The sequence below is a fragment of the Sinocyclocheilus grahami genome, unplaced genomic scaffold, assembly GCF_001515645.1.
Source record: "Sinocyclocheilus grahami isolate Dianchi unplaced genomic scaffold, SAMN03320097.WGS_v1.1 scaffold588.1, whole genome shotgun sequence".
NCBI lineage: Eukaryota > Metazoa > Chordata > Actinopteri > Cypriniformes > Cyprinidae > Sinocyclocheilus > Sinocyclocheilus grahami.
In genome coordinates this window covers 711784-733929 of record NW_015505767.1, presented here as the reverse complement: position 1 = coordinate 733929, position 22146 = coordinate 711784, and the positions used below count along the sequence as shown (strand labels likewise).

Genomic DNA, 22146 nt, shown 5'->3' with positions numbered 1-22146 from the left:
CGGTTATCTAATAAGCATGTGTCCTATTCTGTGTACTAAACTCCTGAAACATTGGTGTCTCTTTGTATATGATATGACGATAGTTTTCTCAAAATAAGTAAAATGCTCATGAAGTGACTTAGAGCAGTTCTAGAGATTATGTTTATGTGCTCATACTCATATATTGAGGCGGCAGAGGCTGAAAACACCGCGAGCTTCAGTAGGCCTATGTGTAGTAAATGAAACCGCATGTCTGCACCATTAATTTCCACGAGGGGCGGATTGGGAAAAAAATTTCAGGCCAGGAAATCTCACACTCATACACCCACAACAAATTTGGAAACATGGACAACCCTATTTTTGGTATGGACCTCACATAAAAAAGGTTTAAATCCTTAGGTTGGGGACATGCAAAATAATTAACAGTTCTATCCTGAACTGCACCTTCACTTCCATTTTTCTTTTCGGTCTCTTTATTTTGCCCTGATATCTATCTCTCACATGACTTTAATACTCAAGATTTAACAAAACTATACTTTCTAAATTGCCTACATGTCAAAATTAGTACATCACTACAATAGCTTTATAGAAAAATCCTAATACTGAACATGAGTCATGTTTTCCCCTTACAAAAATTAACCATGCTTTTATTATATTAAAAGTACAGTAACCATGTTTTAGTTTTTTTTTTCGCAAATGGATTACCATTTGTATTTATTTTTACTACAGATTCCATGGTTAAACTATGGTTAGTGTAGCAAAAACCATGGTTAATTTGTGGTTACCATGGTTTAACAATAGTAACCATTGTCTTTGGATTTATAGTAAAATCATCGTTAATTTTCGTAAGGGTTGTGTTGTTGTCTGCCCTAGCTCCCCTTAACCTATTATAAAATATAATTATCTGTCTGCTAAATTACTACTGTAATATTACAATAGATAATAATGATGTCCTTTATACAGTATTTTGAGTGAAGACTAATGAGCAATGGGCTGCTGCTGCTTAACTAAGTAAATTAACTACAATAGCATATTTACAGATGAAACTGACCTGCACTTGAAACCCTGAACAGTAGTTTTGCTTCTCTGCTCCACCTGTGCGCTTCCACAGTCCACTCCATTCTCTCTCTCGCATTGATTACTCTGATCCAAACCGTTTGGCGGAGGCGCGGAGAGTGTGCGAGCCGAAGCATTGCCAGTCACGACTAACCGATTCATGGTGAGCGTGATTTCACCAAGTACAACATGTTCCTGGATCAACATCCTTGTTGATCCTGGAACAACATTCCAATCAACCAATCAGAATAGAGATATAACTCTTCAGGAAATGTCAGTTTTAGGCTTACAGTCAGGATTAGGTGCTTCTACACTCTTGTTAATGAGCTATCATTTCCCACTGATTTTAGAAATAAATTATGGGTAGGGTTAGGTTTAGGGGTAGGGATTGGGTTAAGTCTATATTTTTGGACATTAATGTTGATCCAGGACCATCAAAAGATCCAGGAACATGTCTTACACTCTAAAAAATGCTGGGTTGTTTCAACCCTACTTTGGGTCAAATATGGACTAACCCAGCTGTTGGGTTAAATTTTTACATTAAATTGTTAACCCAGAAGTTGGGTTAGTCCATATTTGACCCAAAATTGGATTGAAACAACCCAGCATTTTTTAGAGTGTACTTGGCAAAATCACGGCGACCCCGATTCATGATTTATTAGAGATTATCGAATGAAGAATTCGGAAATAATCGCTTTAGTACAGTCGGCAGGCAATTATACAAAAATATTATTAAAATAGCGGGCAATCGCTGCCGGGCCACTGGAAATGGTCCCGGTGTAGTGCCGAAATTTGCACCCTGCCAAATTATGAACCCCCTAGTATTGGTAGGTTTAGGAGTAGGTGTGGGGGAGGGGTTAGGATTAGGGGTGGGGTTGGGATTAGGCAATCAGGTAGTGACTTCAACGAGGGGGTGCATAATCTGGCAGGGGTGCAGAATTCGGCACAACACTGGTTCTCCCGATGGCCAGTCCGCGCCTGATTTCCACAGACACGCAGAACGTGCAGGACTCATGTATTGTCTTTTTGCAGCTTAATATTCACAGACACTAGTCCATATAGGGTTTTGATTCAAGTGTACTGACCTACTTTTGATTTATTCGTCCAAAAATGTGGCATATTCCGTCTGCGTTAGACTATAGGAATTACGATTTTATAACTGGATTCTACGAAGCAGTCTGTGTTTTCCGCATCAAGGAAATTATAGGGCCTTATGTCTCAGAGTAGTCAGTGCAATTTGGGAAAGAAATCAATTAAATCTGTGGATGTGTGTAAATATTCAAATGTAATCCCCATTGTAATCGTTAACATTTTTATAAGTAACTGTAATTTAATTACACATTTTTTCTTAGTAACTGTAACTGATTACAGTTACATTTATTTTGTAATTAAATTATGTAACGCCGCTACATGTAACTAGTTACGCCCCAACGCATATCAGTATCACCTAAAATTTCTATTTTGTGCATCCCTATTTCTATTTCGGTGGCCCCGGCTGCTTGTAAATGTCATTTGTTGTTCCAAAATGTATCTTCATAACTGTACTGTACATCGAAATATGTTCTGAGATTGTATCACATCATGCAGCCATACTGAGTTCAGTGTGGAGAGACAACTTGCTGATATTGGTCATTGAAACAGCATATCTAGTCAATTCTGATGCATTTATATTTTGTAAATTTTGTATTTTTGCATGGCAATTATATGTGGCGGGAAAAATATATTGTCAAAGAAATGACAGTGTTGCAATAACAATAATTTGACTAAATTTGAAAAATCTGTGACAAAAATGTTGGAGGAGCGTGAAGTGCACGTGGTTGACAGAATGTGGGAGTCACACATTTGTAGGTGGATAGGTTGATCAAATCAGAGGATCAGAGGAAACATCATTTGATGTGAGTCCTCAGTGAAGACTGTGACACAGGTGCAGAGAAACCGGAAGATAGTTTAACTTTGAGGTGGACCTGATGTTGAAGAGTTTACAATGATTGACAGGAGCCAATGTGGAGGCAGCGACAGACAAATTAACTTATTTCAGCCTTTACGAGACCTCTGCAAACACAGGCCATATATTACAGGAACAGATGGAGACAACAAAGAACTGACAATGCTTAGTAACCATCACGCACTGTGTTTGCATTTTATTTGCTTTGAGATCAATGGTAGCGTATTACCGCAGATAGCATCCAGTTCACTTGGAAGCTGTGTGACTGAATTTACTCCTAATGGGAAAAAATTCTCAAAACAGGAGGAAACAAATCGATTCATTTATGTCCAGTGGGCTTATTTGCTAAGTCATTTTGAGGGCCCATTTCCATCACCCTAATGGTTACTTTGGGAACAGTAATTAAGCAAGTAGTGCTAACATTGAGCCACCTGTCCCCTTTTTCTTACCCTGTCTGACTGGCCGCTCTGCCTCTTTCTGACACATTTTGTGTTTTGACTTTATCTGAATGTTACGCAAACGTTTGGGGTTGACAAGATATTTTTGAAAGAATATCTTATGCTCACCAAAGCTGCATATATTTGATAATAAATACAGTAAAACCAGTAGTATTTTGAGATATATTTACAGTTTTAAATAACTGTTCAATATATTTCAAAATGTAATTTATTTCTGTGATGCCAAAGCTGAATTTTCAGCAGTCATTACTCCAGTCTTTAGTGTCCTTCAGAAATCATTCTAATATGCTGATTTGGTGCTCAAGAAAAATTCCTTATTAATATTTTCGTAAAAAAAAGATTTTCAGGATTGTTTGATGAATAGAAAGGTGAAAAGAGCAGCATTTGTTTGAAATAGAAATATTTTGTGACATTATAAATGTCTTCACTGTTATTCTTAATCAATTTAATGCACCCTTGCTGAATAAAAGTATTATTATTATAAAAAGTTTTTTTAAAGCTTCTGAAAGGTAGTGTACACTGGTCTTGGATTACAGCATATCATAACCTGAATTTCAAAAACAAAACAATAACACAGATAAAAGTGTATGTCATGGGGATGGACTACGACACGCTGCTAGGATAACGTTTGGTGTGTGGTGGTGTGTGGCCAACTTTTGGCTTGGTGCAGCAACCATAAGAGTGGAAAGGATTTGAGATGTGCCATATTGCCATTCCAAGCCAGGATAAAAGAGAAACCACGGGCTGTCCATGGAAAGCTAGCATGGTCCGTTAGAGACATGTTTTTCTCCTTAGCTTTGGATGGGAAGTGAGTCATTGCTGCTAATACTGAATGAAAACGCTGCTATGTAATTTCAGCACTTTTGGGACGGGAAGGTCGGGTGCTTCCATAGTCCCAGCAAGAGATGTGTGCGGCGGGGAAGGTTTGGCAGGCGTGAGGTAAGGCAGCTTGGTGCAGTGTGGCCCCTGGTTTGGGAAGGAGAAAGAGAGAGCGAGCAAGGCAAGCGAAAGAGAGAAAGAGGCTGGCTGTGGTCCGCTGGCGCCACAGACCCCTGAGCTGGGGAGAATGCGGGGGCTGCGCTCCTGCCTTTGAAGCTTTACCTCCCACTAATTCTGGCCTTCCAATTTCCACACGCTGCGTAGATCCCCTCCACCACCCCCTATCCTATCCTCTCTCCCTCCCTGTCCCTTTGTTTCCCTTATAAGGACTGGCCCGGCCATTTCCTCAGCTTTTATCAGTGGGGTTGTGTGTGTGGGTGTTTGTGGATGTCTCTGTTGTGGACGGGGGCAGCCAATAAAAAACAAGAGTTGAGTTTTTGGTGTTTGGATTATGTCATGAGGTAAAATTCTGTGTCCAGTCGTTCATATGATGACACATGATGAGCATAATGGGTCTCTTTGGATTATGTTACGAAACAGGCACCTTTTCAAGTTTGCTAATGTGATTTTTAAAGTACACTTCTGTAAGATTTTAAACATTCTAACAGACAAAGTGTTAATAAATTACACCGTGCCATCTTAAACTTCCGTTACTACATTTGAATTATAAAAAAAACTCTAGGATATAATTAGGCGATCGTGGAGGTAGTAACAGGGTTGACAGTTTTACTGTATTTATTTATTTTTTGACATTACAAGCCTTGCACTCACAATCATGAAACTACATATGTGCTTCTTAGAAATAGAACTTAATTTTGAGAATTCTTCAGATGTTCATTTAGCAGTTATCAGCAGAAAACATGGAAACATGGTTGACATTTCAGGATTGGTGCCCACTATCAAAAATATAATGATAAAACAAAGGAGACATTAACTGTTCTTGCAAAGTTAACTTTTTGAAAATATGATGCCATTAATAAAGGTTTTTGGATTTATGAAGTCATTAGTTTAGGCACAAAAAATGATGGTAACAGGGTGGACACATAACTTTGGTGCTAAAACTAAAATCTAAATACTGTATACAGAGAGCAAATTAAAACATAATAGCTTTTATTTCCATATATTTTATTTGATCAAAATGTGGATATTTGCTAATACAGTAAGAAGTGTTGGCATAAAACAAAGGAAAATACACACAAAAATGGTCTGTTTAGCACATAATAAAAGATGGCATCAGCTGTTTATTGTTGAAGTCATTTAACGATAGATAGCTGATGCCATCATTAGGGACACAAATGGAACCTGTTTATAACAAGCCCAGTGGCTATATGTGATTATAGATTATCAAGGGTATCGTGAAATATGTAGCAAACATATACGTATGGGAGAGTAATGCCCTGTATATGCATACACAGTTTCAAAGAGAATTCTTCCTGTACTCTCACTGTTACTGCAGTGAATAAATGAATGAAATAACAGGCAGGTGATCGGGTTTATGCTTGTACAGGTGACATCACATGTTTAAGGGGGATGTGATTGATTTAATCCAGGACTTCACTGAAATTTGACTTGCACTTGCCTAAGACATATCGATTTATTCACACTAAAACTGATGTTATAATTTTTTTCTGATACACACGCTATCTTGATAAAGAGAAGTTAATTGGTTCCTTCAGTCAAGCTTACTGTACTGTGGGTTGTACTGTCTGCTTTACCTTGAGTGAAGCGACTCTGTCTCATCTTTTACAGAAACAGTAAGTTGTGCTTTTCTGAAAAGTAAACCAATTTGCTGTGGAAAATTACTAATTGCAAAAATGGTTTATTTTTTTTGCCATTTTTTATTATTCAAGGTGCTTTTTATCTAAAAAAAAAGACTTTTTTGTGAAAAAAGTGACTGTGCTACTGTTCACGTCAGTCTCATTTTTGCTTTACTCCTTCTACATAGGGTTTGGAGATAAATTTACATATTGATTTCTCAGGCACAGTCGGGGCATCGGTACAACACTCAATAAAATGTAGGATTCATGCAAAAAAAGGCCCAAATCACCGCTCACTGTTCGCGGACGCTGCTTTTTGTTGTCAAGGTCTCTTTTAAGCATCAGAACGCTTTCAACATCTTTCCATCTCTCTCTCCCTTTCTGTCTTTGTGTCTTAGTTTACAGGTTGCCGGCAGAAAGATGTGGATGAGGGCTGAAGTCTAGAGCCGAGGGCATCGGGGTCTGCCTGCCATTGGCCGGCCATTTTTCCCGTTAAAGGGAGGCTCCACCCTCACCTGGGTACTGAGCGGATTGTGAGCGCTGCCTGGCTCCTCCCTCGCCAGCCCCCGTCCCCTCCCCAACCCCGCCCCCCCTTCCCACGCTCACACCTCGGGGCTGGACCATGTCTGGCGGACAGCCGGAGGGCAGCCGGACACCCAAGTCCCAGGACCAGGACACGGACAAGGACCAGGACAAGCGCAGTTGTGGGGAGGACAGCCCTGTTATCGAACGCCGCAACCGGAGCGGCATCATCAGCGAGCCCCTCAGCAAGAGCCTGAAAAGGTCTCGCACCCTCTCGCAGTACACCGCCGCGTGCCCCCAGACTGCCAATGGACTGAAACACAACGGCCAGGCCAAGAGCCACGCGGCCAAGCCCCAGCCCGCCCAGCAGCAGCCGCAGCAGCCTTCCGCCTCGGCCTTGGTGCCGAGCAAGCTGGACCGAACCCTGGAGCAGGTGTTGGAGGGACAGAACGGCCTGTTGCATTTTGCCCAGGCAGCTGCGCTCCTTAAGCGGGCGGGCATGGAGCACATGTTGCTGCCGGGGGGAATGGGAGTGGGCATGGGTGAAGTGGGAACGATCGACCTGGAAGGAGCGTCGGTGGCCGACACGGTGGGGGGTCACACAGATTTCCCATACGGTGTGGGTGGCGGCTTCCCCTTCAACCCAGGGTTGTTCATCATGACACCGGCCGGAGTCTTCCTTGCCGACAGCACGCTGCACATGGCCGGCTTGACGGAGTACCCAGTGCAAAGCGAGCTGGCCTCCGCCATTAGCTCCGGGAAGAAGAAAAGGAAACGCTGTGGGATGTGCCCACCTTGCCGGCGCAGGATTAACTGCGAGCAGTGCAGCAGTTGCCGGAATCGCAAGACAGGCCACCAGATCTGCAAGTTTCGCAAGTGCGAGGAGCTCAAGAAGAAACCGTCTGCTGCACTGGAGGTAAACTATACTGAGACTCTGTGACCTTTCTTAATTTGTTCAGTTGCATTTGTTCACTAATTGTACAGAAGGAATGTTTTGTGGCCAGAAAGCATAATAACTTTTGTTGCTTCTAATACGGGTGAACTTTGTACACGATGGTGGTGTCTGCTGAGGGTTAGGCTGGGAGATGAGGCTTTGGGGTGACAGGTGGCACAAACAGTAGCAGGGGAGGGAAATACGGCCAGACATGCACCATGGGGTTTGTTTTAATCTGCCCCCACTGCGGCATTCACGTCACTCTTCCCACATCCTGCCTCCCTGACACTACTAGGACACTCCTCAGAGACATGACGCCCTCCGGTACGGCTGCTTTTATAGGTCCCTGCATTCATTAGTTTGGTTTTACAGAGCGATGCGGTTTGAGACATGCTGTTTTTTGTTAAGTATTGAGTTGGCTTCGTCAACCTGGTGGTATGTTTAAAGAATTAGTTCACTTCCAGAATAAACATTTCCTGATAATTTACTCACCCCCATGTCATCCAAGATGTTCATGTCTTTCTGTCTTCAGTCGCAAAGAAATTAATATTTTTCAGGAAAACATATCAGGATTTTTCTCTATATAATGGACTTAAATGGTGGCCAATGAGCTGAAGGTCCAAATTGCAGTTTCAATGCAGCTTCAAAGGGCTCTACACGATGCCAGGCGAGGAATTGGGGTCTTATCTAGCCTTTTGTAAAAAAAATAAATAAAGAATTATATACTTTTTAACCACAAATACATGTTTTGCACTAGCTCCGCAATGCACGTCCACAAATTCACACATTACATAATCACGTTATTAGGGCGAAAAACTCCTCATGTGTCTCATGTTTATCTCCGACATCGCTGTTTTACCATTTTTTGGTAAAGGGCATTTGACTTTCTTTGCACGTTCCCTTTATAAAAACTGGGTCGGTACTTCCACCTACATCACACGTGACCTTTCCAACGTGACTGCGTAAAGAGTGAAGTCGAGCTAGTGCAAGACGAGCATTTGTGGTTATAAAGTATATAAATTTCTTTGCAACTGAAGAAAGAAAGACATGAACATCTTGGATGACAGGGGTGAGTAAATTATCAGGAAATTTTTGTTCTGGAAGTGAACTAATCCTTTAAAGATGTTGCAGTGAGCATGATATGGACGTATATGTGTATGTGTTTTTATGTGCAACGTAATCCATCTGGCCACAGGGCTGTCATCTGGAGCACCAGGTGTCAGTGACGAATGGCCCACCCCTCCTTTCTCTCATCAGTGGGGGCTGATGGTCCTACAAACGTCTTGCTGAGGTCAACCCGAGTGATTTGGATTATACAAAGGCCCAAATTTGAATAATGTTCGAAAAATGGGAACAATTTACAATAAGGTTTAGTTTTTCAACATTATTTAATGCATTTGGTAATTTACTAATTATGAACAACAATTATACAGCATTTAATAATCTAGTTTAATGTTAATTCATGAATGTTATTGTTCAATTTTATTGTTTGCGTATATTAAAAATTTATTAGTATATGTAGAAATTTACATTAACCTAGATTAATAAATGCTGTAAAAGTATTATTGATTGCTAGTTCATATTAGCTATTGCTTTACTTAATATTAACTTACTGAACCTCATTGTAAAGGGTTTCATGGTTGCATTCATACTCTTTAATCAAAACTCTAGTGGATAATGTAAACCAATCACCAAATACACTACCGTTCAAAAGTTTTGGATAAATATTTTTGAAAGAAGCTTTTTATGCACAAATGTAAGGCTGCAGTTATTTAATCAAAAATACAATAAAAATCATAATATTGCAAACATATTACTAGTTTAATATAACTGTTTACTATTTAAAAATGTGTTAAACTAGAATTTATACCTGTAACGGCAAAGCTGAATTTTCAGCATCATTACTCCAGTCTTCAGTGTCACATGATCCTTCAGAAATCATTCTAATTTGCTGATTTGCTGCTCAAGAAACATTCATTATTATCCATGTTAAAATTGTACTACTTAATATTTTTGTGAAAACCTTTGTGTGGAATAAATCATTTTTTATTATTGTTTTTATGAATAGAAAATTCAAAAGAATAACATTTATTTGAAATAGAAATATTTTGTGACATTAAACAACGAATAAACATCTTTACTGTCTTAGAAAGTATATTCAAATAGAAAACAGTTCTTTTAAACTGTAATACTATTTCACAGTATTGCTGTTTTTACTGCATTTTGATCAAATAAAAACAGTCTTGGTGAGCAGAAGAGAAGAAAAATTTGACCGGTAGTGTAATTAATAAAAACTGATTTCTGATTTAGATAAACATTCTGAAAAGGTCATATACTGTACATTCTGAAATATATCAGTAGTTTCAGTTTAATTGGTAGAGTTTGACATGAATTGATCTGTGGTGACTCTTGCTTGTCTAAAAAGAACTTAGACAGTAAATGCTTGTACTGTCTGGTTGGAAGAAAGACATACAGTTACAATCTGTTCATCTGTCTCCACTTATATATAAAATAATATAAATATATATACAGTATATATATATATAATTTTTTTTTTTTTTTTTTTTTTCTCTTCCAGTTCATCATGTTTGATGTTTATGTGCCTAATATGCATTAGGCTCTTTTTAGTTAAAAAACGGACAAATGATTAAATTAGTTTGAAGGTACTTATGCTTCCTTTTAATTGACATCTGCTATATGCACAGGGATTTTAGATTTGTCCATTTGATGTCTTCCACACAAATAAAACCTTTAAATCAATTGTTTTTTGTTGTTTTGTTTGCTGATTACAGACACAATCTGTAAGAATAATAATGGCAGGGTGAAGCTGTGTCACTAACGTTTCAGTCATTAAAAAGGGTCGGATAATTCCAAGCCACGTCTGCTCCCCCAGCTGTCCAGTCAGTGTGGAGTCAAACAAGGTCACGTCTGATGGCGTCTCAGGGAGCCCCTGTGATTAAAATGTGTCTAAAACATAAAGTGCTGCCGGTTTATGGTTTCTTAAATGGATGTTAATTCGAGCGCCTATCATGATGGGAATAGTTTTGCACTAAGCGTCTGAGATGTGCTGCACCTGCTGTTTTATTGCTACTAGACAGAGTTGAAACAGCGCTGTGGAAACCAAATAGAGCACAACATATCAATTTATAATTCTGGTTCGGGTCTGGTTCTTGGTCTGCATGAAGCTAGTTGGTTACCACCAAAATACTCTAGCTTATTAAATAATTTAAGAAACCTGGTGGGGACACCAGTACAACGGCACTGCATGATGATCACCAACATACAAGTATGTTGTGTTTTGTATGCTGATGAACTGGTGTCCCCACCAGACTTATTAACTAGCTTAGCCAGCAGATTTACCTGACCAGTCAGTGTCATGCAGACCGACTTTCACAAGTACAGTTTTGCCATTTTAACGGTTTAGAATTTTATGATCATATTCATGTTGATGAGATGCTATCTATCAGCATGAAGGTCTTAACTAACTTAACCAGCAAGACTAACTTGGAGAGCTGGCTTCATGCAGGCTGACCAGTTTGACCAGTAAGGTTTTCATGTTGTTTAGACCTCTTTTATCATCTCATCAACATTAATTACAAAATGGAATCAGTCCATTACCATGGGAGTCTTAACTAGCTTAACCAGCAAGACTAACTTGGTCAACCAGCTTCATGCAGACCGACCAGTTTCACCAGTAAAGATTTGTCATTTAGACCACTTAGCATCTCATCATCATTAATTAGAACATGAAATCGTATCCATCAACATGGAATTCTTAACAACATAACCAGCAAGACTAACTTGGTCAACCAGCATCATGTAGGCTGAACAGTTTCACTAGTAATGTTTTGCAGTTTAGACTGCTTAACATCTCATCAACAGTAATTAGAACATGGAATCCTATCCATAAGCATTAATTAAGGATTCTTATAGCTTAAACAACAGGATTCTTATAGCTTAAACAACAATTTTGGTCTACCATATTCATGCAGACTGATTTGTTTGATCAGTAAGGTTTTGCTATTTAGACCTCTTATCATCTCATCAACATTAATTACAAAATGGAATCAATCTATTACCATGGGATTCTTAACTAACTTAACCAACAAGACTAACTTGGTCAACCAGCTTCATGCATACTGATTAGTTTAACTAGTGAAGTTTTGCTGTTTTGACTACTTATCTCATCATCACTCTAAATTACAATATGGAATCTTATCTCTCAGCATGGGATTCTTAACTAACTTAACCAGAATGACTAACCTAGCCAACTAGCCTCATGTAGGCCGACCAGTTTTACCAGTAACATTTTGCTGTTTAGACCGCTCAGCATCTTATCACCATTAATTAGAACATGGAATCCTATCTATCAGCATGGGATTCTTAACTAAATTAACAAGCATGATTAATCTGTCCAACTAGCTTCATGAAGGCTGACCAGTTTCACCATTAACGTTTTTCTGTTTAGACTGCTTATCATCTCATCACGATTAATAAAAACATGGAGTCTTATCTGTCAGCAGCCTTAACTAGCTTAATCAGCAAGACCAACTTGGTCAGCAAGCTCCTAGCAGGCTGACTAGTATCACCAGTAAAGTTTTGTGATTTAGACTGCTTAGTATCTCATCACCATTAACTAGAACATGGAGTCCGATCTATAAGAAATGAATTTTTAACTAGCTTAACCAGCAAGATTAACTTGGTCTGCCAGCTTCTTGCAGTCCGATCTATGGTGCTCATTTTTGCAGTTAACTAACTGTAGCCTGCACTTGCACCGAACTTATATTCAAGTTTGTGTTTGACAGTATTGGTGTGTATATGGTAAAGTAACAATGTGTGTGTGTGTGTGTTTTAAGAGAGAGGGTACAGGCAAGGAGTAATCTTGCAGTAGGCTACTGGGTGTTTTGCAGCTTTCACGGTGCATTGCTGGCATCTCAGAGAGAGCCATAAAAACAGAGGGGAGAGTGAGGGGGGAGGTAGCGTGCAGACCGTCAAGGCCTTTGCCACCTCACACCTCACTGACTGGAGATGTGGGAAATTATTTTAGGAAGCCTGCGTCTGAATAGATATAAAAAAGCACAGGAGAATTAGGAGCGTGAGGCTCACCGGATTGACGCTCACGTTCACCCCAAGATCTTAGAGCTCTGCTTGCATGTGACTGCATGACTGCTCGTTCCTTTATTTTAGCTGTGTTAATGTGCCTGAATGGCTTTGCTTGTTAGCGTTTGTTAGCATAAGTATCTGTTAGGATAGTGCGAGTAATTGATGATTTACATTTCATTCATACATAATATATTTTGTACCTTAAAAATTTATTATATATGTATGCTCTGTCAGTGTGTTTATATATACATTTATATATAAACTTTTTCTTCAACATATGAATGTTAGCTTCTAGCACTAAATTTGTTTTTTTTTATTCACCTGTGTTTTTGTCATGTAAAAAAAAAAAAAAAAAGCTTAAGGCAGACTAAGCTGGTTAACTGGTCTTATCTCGTCAAGATGGTCTGTTTTGCTAGATTCAGAAGGGTTTTGCTTCTGTTGAGGCTGGAAGATCAGCTGACCAACCAGCTAAATCAGCTCAATTCTAGCTTGACCAGCTTAAACTTTTAACGATTTTTTTTTTAAATGAAGAATTGATTGATTGATTTATTCATTCTAAAGTTACAAAAGGTTTTCATATGTTTAAAAGTGTAACCTAATGTAGTCAAGGTGATTCAATCAAAATTGCCTAATATTTTTGACGGGAATAAATCAACTTTTTTAATTTAATTGACGCCAGCACAATTTGTACCTGACAATTTTTTCAGTGTAAATATACAAATATAAATTTTGAGTATGTATCTACTTAACCACTTTTTGTGGACATAAAAACGTATAAAAGTCATTTTTTTTAAATTGTTAAAATGCAGAATGTGTTGTGCTAAGTTTAGGATATTGTATTTATAATGATAGTTATGTATTAAATCAATAGAAGTCTATGCAATGTCCCCATTTCAATTGCTAAGTAAACATGTGTGTGTGTGTCTCATTAGCGTGAAGGGTTGATTTGAGATGATAGTGGTATCAGAGCTCTGAAAGGGGGAGACAGTCTCTTCTTGGTATGCGTACACAGAGAGAAGCTGTCACCCTGCACCTCTATCTGACACCCTGACACACACTCACTCACTCACTCACTCAGCACACACATAAAGACATGGAAAGCAACAGACAGATCAGCAAGGACACCTCCTGAAAAAATATTTATATGACAGTATGAGAACGTATATGACATTATTGATCACAATATAGTTGTTTTTGCTGTAAATTCAACAAAAAATGTTTTGTACACTACTGGTCAAAAGTTTGGAAGTCTCATGCGCACCACGGCTGCATTTATTTGATCAAAACTACAGTAAAAACTGTAACATTGTAAAGTATTATTACAATTTGAATAACGGTTTCCTATGTTAATATATTATTATTTGTAATTTATTTTTGTGATGGCAAAGCTGCATTTTTAGCATTATTATTTCAGGCTTCAGTGTCACATGATCCTTCAGAAATCATTATAAAATGTTGATTTGGTGCTCAATTATTATAAATTATTATGCTCAGTTATTAATAATGGTTCTTATTATAATCAATCTTAAAATTAGTTTTTGGCTGCTTAATATTTTTGTGGAAACTTTTTTTTCATATTATAAGACATTATAAATGTCTACTGTCACTAGCAATTTAATGCGTCCTTGCTGAATAAAAGTATACTTTTTTTTTTTTTAAATCTTACCCAAAATTGTACCAATAATTGTTTTTGAACAGCATATTAGCATATTAGGATCATTTCTGAAGGATCATGTGACACAAAAGACTGGAATAATGGCTGTTGAAAATTCAGCTTTGACATCACAGGAATAAATACAATTTGAAAATATATTAAACTAGAAAACAGTTTTTAAAAATTTTAATAATGTCTCACAATATTACTGTTTTTATTGTATTTTTGATCAAATAAATGCAGTCTTGGTGAGCATAAGAGATTTCTTTAAAAACATATAAAAATTGCAATTATTCCAAACATTTACTGTGTAAAGTTGTGCATATTAAATAACCAGTGTCAGTGCTGTTTAAAAAAAAAATTTAATCTAGGTCACTAAACTTTGATGTTTAGTGACTTAAAATACTTTGATGCAAAAAAGATGATTTATTTTAACCTTTAATTCAAAATTTTTAGCTCAGGCTATCGAACGGAAACAGCCAGACTGTGCTCTTGTCCCCACAGGTCAGTAATACAGTGTATCACTGACCTGTGGAAACTGAACCCTCAGCAGATTGGAGCGGTAACTTATTCATAGGAAAATCAATAAACACAGATTAAGATGGTTGACACCTTGCAGGAATGATGACCTTGGAAACGCACGCTACTGCTTGTCAGGGTCCAGTGTTTGTACAGATTTAGGGTTAAAGGTTGTGGGTCAGGTGTCATAGTAGTCGCCTATGGGCTAGGCTTCTGAAAGAGGATTGGGCGTCACAGTCTCTTCTAGTGGGTTGTGACAAGCCAAAGGTCACAACCAGTGAATTCCCAGGCGCTCGTGTGCAAGACACACCCACAGTGTTGCATTTGATTTTCACATGCAGTCAGCAGTATGCATGTTGCATTGTTTTGAAATGAGTATCTACTCAAAGTTTCATTTAGGTCTCTAAATTAGGCAAATGCATGAAATGCAACACAAAACACAATATTAAGCTGGTCTCAACAGTAAGGATTTTTGAGCAGTTATCAGATTTTTACTTGTGTATTTTAATACCACAGATACTCTATGATGATAAACAGATATTTCTAGCAACACATTCACATCAGGAAAAAAAATGGTTTATGTATAAAATGTAACTCCACGGCGAATATAAACTGATTAAAAAGACTTTGCTGGAAAATTATAGCATTTGATTTCAAAATATGCTGTTTATAATTTATAATTTAAAATGATTATCACAAGTCACAAGACTACTGTTTAAAAGTGAGGTCAGTATTTATTTATTTTTTAAAGAAATGAATACTTTTATTCGAATAAATGCATTATTTTGAACTTTCTATTCATCAAAGAATCCTCAAAAAATGCATCACACATCAAAGCATCTTTCCCAATAAGACTCATGGCTGTATTAGATCAAAAGTGTGCTTCTACTAAATACTGAGCAAAGGGTCTGAATACTTAGGACCATGTGATATTTCAGTTTTTCTTTTTTAATAAATCTGCAAAAATGTCAACAATTCTGTGTTTTTCTGTCAATATGGGGTGCTGTGTGTACATTAATGAGGAAAAAAAATTTACTTAAATGATTTTAGCAAATGGCTGCAATATAACAAAGAGTGAAAAATTTAAGGGGGTCTGAATACTTTCCGTACCCACTGTATATGCATCTATAATACTTAATTTTATATATATATACACACATAAATACATACATTAAAACAGTTTTATAAATTATTTTCAAACCCCCTGTTTTGTAGGAAACTCTTCTAAAGCTGTTTGATGTTAGCATGTTGCTAAGCTAACAATATGATGCTTTAATAAGCATAAAATACATTTCACACATAAGTACTGGGCAAAATTAAGAATCATACACTCTCCAAAGTAAAAAAAAAAGACAATGAAAATGTTGTTTCATCCAAGAAATGCTTGAAATACTCATGCAACCTTGATTTACAACATGATATTAGGAAGTGTTAAATTAAAATGTTAGGAGTTAACATCTGCCCAGCTGTTGTCATGGGAGCACTCTAGTTTAGTCCGTTAAGTCTGGCCCATATATTTCTTTGTGTGTTTAAAATGTGTCCATCTTAGTTTGTCTCGTTCAGGAACGCTTGAATGATATTGAGTGTGAGTGTGTGGGCTGGTGCACGTGTGATCATGTGAGCGGGAATGTGTTTGCCGCCCATGGCTTGGGCCAGTGCTGGCAAACGTATAAGATTCTGTGCCGCAGTAGTGTTGCATTATTGGGGGGAAGGCGCTATGTTTTCAGTCCCCTTTAACCTCAACGTTGCCTCACAAGGCTTCTTGCTTTTCCTCAACTGGCCCAGACTCAGCGCCCACCTGAGTCCCACCGCTGACGCCAAACCGACAGACGTGCAGCACTGAAAGAATACAGAGAGAGAGAGATATATAAAGAGGCCGTAGTGAGAGCAGTGTGGTGGGCGCTGGACGTGACTGCGTGGTGACTAAATAATGAATGTGGCGTATCGGGTTTCACATGGAGCCAGGGCCATGGCCCATGGCTGGAGAGGAGGAGGGGGCAGGAAAGACAGAACAGGGAAGGAAAGGGGGAGAAGGAGGAATTAGATGAATCACATGGCCGCAGAGGAGAGAGAAAGGATGCAAAACAACCAACGTCTGTGGATTTCTGTATTTTTGCCTGGAAACAGTTTCTAAATGGTGTCTGCTTATAGAAGAATGAAATTTAGAATTTAATCACATAATTTTGTTTATTTGAAGGTTCATTGCTGATCAAATGCTAGTCTTCTGACATATTTTCTATCGAAACAGGAAGTTTAAGCGGAAAATATCTAAGACCTCATCCCCTTTTTTTAAATTACCCAGCAAGGTTTAGCCACGTCACATCTGTCCCTGCATCCAAATATATGCATACTTCCATACTAGTGCATAGTGGGCAAAAACACTGTGAAATTATCAGTATGTCGGATTTCATAGTATTCATAAAACAGTAATCGAAAAGTACTCAGTGACCTACAACTTGCGTCCGAATATGCATACCTACATACTATATATTTGGCAAAAAAGAGTATATGAAATTAGTAGTATGTCTGACTTTGTAGTATTCATAAAACAGTAATCGAAAAGTACTCAGTGACCTACAACTTGCGTCCGAATATGCATACCTACATACTATATATTTGGCAAAAAAGAGTATATGAAATTAGTAGTATGTCAAACTTTGTAGTATCTATAAAACAGTATGCAAAAAGTACTCAATGACCTACAACTTATGTCTGAATATGCATTCTTCCATACTATATAGTTGACCAAAAACAGTATGTGAAATTAGTAGTATGTCTGACTTTGTAGTATTCATAAAACAGTAAGCAAAAAGTACTTAATGACCTAAAGCTTGCATCTGAATATGCATTATTCCATACTATATAGTTGGTGAAAAACAGTATATGAAATTAGTAGTATGTCTGACTTTGTAGTATTCATAAAACAGTAAGCAAAAAGTACTTAATGACCTAAAGCTTGCATCTGAATATGCATTATTCCATACTATATAGTTGGTGAAAAACAGTATATGAAATTAGTAGTATGGCAAACTTTGTAGTATTTATAAAACAGTATGCAAAAAGTACTCAATGACCTACAACTTGTGTCTGAATATGCATTCTTTCGTACTATATAGTTGGCCAAAACAGTATGTGAAATTAGTAGTATGTCTGACTTTGTACAGTAGTATTCATAAAACAGTAAGCGAAAATTACTTGATGACCTAAAGCTTGCATCTGAATATGCATTCTTCCATACTATATAGCTGGTGAAAAACAGTATGTAAAATTAGTAGTATGTCTGACTTTGTAGTATTCATAAAACAGTAAGCGAAAAGTACTTGATGACCTAAAGCTTGCATCTGAATATGCATTATTCCATACTATATAGCTGGTGAAAAACAGTATATGAAATTAGTAGTATGTCAAACTTTGTAGTATTTATAAAACAGTATGCAAAAAGTACTCAATGACCTACAACTTGTGTCTGAATATGCATTCTTCCATACTATATAGTTGGCCAAAACAGTATGTGAAATTAGTAGTATGTCTGACCTTGTACAGTAGTATTCATAAAACAGTAAGCGAAAAGTACTTGATGATCTAAAGCTTGCATCTGAATATGCATTCTTCCATACTATATAGCTGGTGAAAAACAGTATGTGAAATTAGTATGTTGAACTTCGTAGTATTCATAAGACAGTAAGTGAAAAAGTACTCGATGACCTACAACTTGCATTTGAATATGCATACTTCCATACTATATAGTAGGCATAAAAAGAGTATGTGAAATTAGTAGTATTTTGGATTTCATAGCATTCATAAAACTGCAAGCGAAAAGTACTCAGTGGCCTTAAACTTGCATCCAAATATGCATACTTTAATACTATATGTTAAGTGAAAAACAGTATGTAAAATTAGTAATGTGTCAGATTTCATAGTATTCGGAAAACAGTAAATGAAAGGTTCTCAGTGTCCTACAACTTACATCCGAATATGCATACTTTAATAATACATAGTAAGCAAAAAGCAGTATATGAAATTAGTAGTATGTTGGACTTCATAGTATTCATAAAACAGTAAGAGAATAGTATTCAGTAACCTACAACTTGCATCTGAATATGCATTCTTCCATACTATATAATAGGCAAAAAAGCATGTGAAATTAGCAGTATGTTGGACTTCATAGTGTTGGACTTCATAGTACTCATAAAACAGTAATTGAAAAGTACTCAGTGACCTACAAGTTGTGAAAAACAGTATGTGAAATTAGTAGTATGTCAGATTTTGTAATAGTCATAGAACAGTAAGCCAAAAGACTACAACTTGCATCTGAATATGCATACTTCCTTACAATATAGTACTGTATGTGACATGAGTAGTATGCTGACTTTGTAGTATTCATAAAATAGTAGACAAAAAATACTTTTTCTGATGAGATTGTGAAGTGCGCATCCAATCAACACTACTATCTCATGAGGTCATGGGAGAAGATTTTTGAAAGGCAGTGAAGCAACAATGACAATGCCAACATGGCAGATACAGTGCGTATGGATTTCAGTCATACCACAGATTTCTGTACAATATTGACACATTTTTTTTAATGAGTGCGAAGTTTGTTCCTTATCAAATTAAGTACCTGTTCAGGTAGTAAGCACTTTTGGACACACCTTGTGAGACACTGTTAAATGCTAGTCGGCTGCAGGTAGTACTAGAAGGCGGGGCATTCTTGTTCTAGAGAGCATTTGATTGGACAAAAATCTGTGTAGTGCAGGATGAGTCATCAGTATTGTAGTTGTGAAAAAAGTTTGAATGCGTTTGAATGAATGTCAAGATTTAAGTGTACACTAGCATGTAATTAGCTTCAATGCTAACAGACATGACTTAAATCCACAAAATGCTAATTTGGATCTAATAAATCTAGGTCTGTATGTGTTTTTCATCCAAACCGCACTCTACTAAATGCACCCCATTTCTGTCCCCTCCCCCAATTTCTCTTTTTCTTTCTCTAAGAAGGTGATGCTGCCGACGGGCGCAGCGTTCCGATGGTTCCAGTAGAACTGTGACCTCTGACCTCCACCCAAAGCTCTGCCATCAAGTGCAATGCCAACTCTCGCTTGGATCATCTCGGGCACCAACACTGGCTGACAAACACAAACTACGTGAAAAAAAAAAGAGAAACTCAAGACAACTATGAAAAAAACTTCATCATAAGATACAGAACAATAAAACAACAATACAAAATGAATCAAACGAGTAATGGATGCACCTACTTATTCCTTGAACCAAAAATTAAACATAAATAAAAATATCTATGGCAACTTTCATTCCCTTTTATATGTTTCCATTTTGGTACCTTTTTGTCCCTTTTCCAGCAGATTTTTTCTGTGGCTTAGACATGGAACTGTTCATTGACAAACAGAAATGGTGGACTCAGTGTGGACAATCAACAAAATTTCTGTGTTTGGTGTTAATGTTGTTCACGTGTGGAAAGATACAGTACTTGTGTAGAGAATGTAAATTTTACGACTATATTTTAAAATTAGTGGCTAATGGCAAGCACTATTGTAATTTAGGACCATTGTTCTTACTTAAAAACTGTATTTTATGATTGTTTCTTTTTTTAGTTTGATTTAAATTTATCGTTTTAAAAACTGATCAATGTTTGTCTTTCAAGGGAAAGAAAATATTCCAAAATCTACAAACCCAGTTTTCTGAATGAACAAATATACATCATAAAAAAAAGTACTCTGATGACGACTTAATTGGAAGATAAAATTCTCATTGTTTCTGTAGGGTTGTTACTACTGGAAGCTCCAAATTTAAGATAAATATTTCAGTTTGCTTTACTGTACTGGCAGCCTTTTGTTATATTATGTCAGATTACATCATATCACGTCATGTAATATCACGTCGAATGATGTTCCACATGATGTTACGTTTTATTACGGCTCGTCACATTATTGTTCTCAGTGTACAGGTCTGAATTTTTACGGAGCCCTCCACAGCACTTGCTCGGCTCTGTCGAATGCACTGAAAAAGATTGAACTTTTTTGGTTTGGTTTGTTTTCATGACATTGCCGGTAGCTACAGCTTTTAAAAAAGCAGCAATGTTTGTATTGGATTAGAACTATGGGCTGGTTTTGTGAATAAAAACAAATGCATGTATTTGTGTCGAAAATTTGCAGCTCTGACGTCTGTCTATTTGCATGTTTTTTAACAAACAGCAACAAACGTACAAAAAAAAAATATGGAAATGTTCGCAGAATCCTCTAGGTTGTTCCCTTTTCCATTCAAACAGTAAAATAAAAAGCAATGGGACACAATATGTCATTTTGAGATGCGATAAAGATGTTTTATCTAGAGTCTTTGATTTCTTCATTTTCTTCTACTTGATGTCTGACACACTTGTAACAATGACAGTGCAGAACAGTGTGCTGCTGGCTTTGTCTGTGGCCCACACTGATCTTAATATCTTTGCATTCCTGCGTACGGTACAGTCTGACATTTAAAGGAAAAAAACACAATTAAAAGACAATGAATTATTGATACTCTGCCAATGTCTCTGACCGGCAGTCTGTGAAAGCTAATCAGTGGTAAGGTAAATGGGAAGGTAAGGCATGTTTTGGCAGCACCTTTTGAGATTTTTGTGCTGAAGATCACCACACAAAAGAGGAAATAGGCGGCTGCATCATTCACATGGATTGTGTGCGTGGATTTTTGTTGGTACAAATTTTCAATGATGGATACTTGCTACTTACAGTTACTATCTATGTCCATAGACCCAGTGTTGGGTAACACGAGTTACGTAATCAGATTACTTTTTTCAAGTAACTAGTAAAGTAACGCATTACTTTTTTAATTTACAAGAAAATATCTTAGTTACTTTTTCAAAAAAGTAATACCAGTTACTTTGTTTTCCCATTTATTCACTGACAAGTCTCCTGTCCCCATATTGGGAGAAATCAGAAGTGCAGAGGAATTGTGTGCGCTGTGTGAACATGATGTTACTGTAGTTTTAGACTAAATGTGCTTGTGCAATAATTCATCCCTCTCACAAAAAACAGATTTAGTATTCATCAAAATGAATTAAAACAGTCAAATGCAAACTCAGAATATGGTAACTAAACCGTTTCGGTTCCCACTGACTTCAATTATATTTTTGTCCACACAATGGAAGTCAATGGGAACCGAAACTGTTTAGTTACCAACATTCTTCAAAATATTTTCTTTTGTATTCAACAGAAAAACGAAAACCATGTAAATTTTAAATGACATTAAGTGTAAAGAGTAAATGATGACAGAATTTTCATTTTTGGGTGGACTATCTTTTTAATTTAAAATATATCAATAAACAATAA

The 22146-nt window shown here is 37.2% G+C and overlaps 1 protein-coding gene across 5 annotated transcripts in view; it reads left to right on the top strand.

Moving 5' to 3' along the window:
* Window positions 1-21125, top strand: part of cxxc5a (CXXC finger protein 5a) — a 31800-nt gene extending 10675 nt beyond the window's left edge. For 4 of the 5 annotated variants that reach the window (XM_016240367.1, XM_016240369.1, XM_016240370.1 and 1 more), the window contains exons 2-3: window positions 6473-7512; window positions 19799-21125. In XM_016240367.1, the coding sequence (XP_016095853.1) occupies window positions 6697-7512; window positions 19799-19843 (861 nt within the window). In that variant the 5' untranslated portion in view covers window positions 6473-6696 and the 3' untranslated portion in view covers window positions 19844-21125. The remainder of the gene's footprint in view (window positions 1-6472; window positions 7513-19798) is intronic. The other variant, XM_016240371.1, reaches the window with a different exon arrangement.
* Window positions 21126-22146: the final 1021 nt, after the last annotated feature.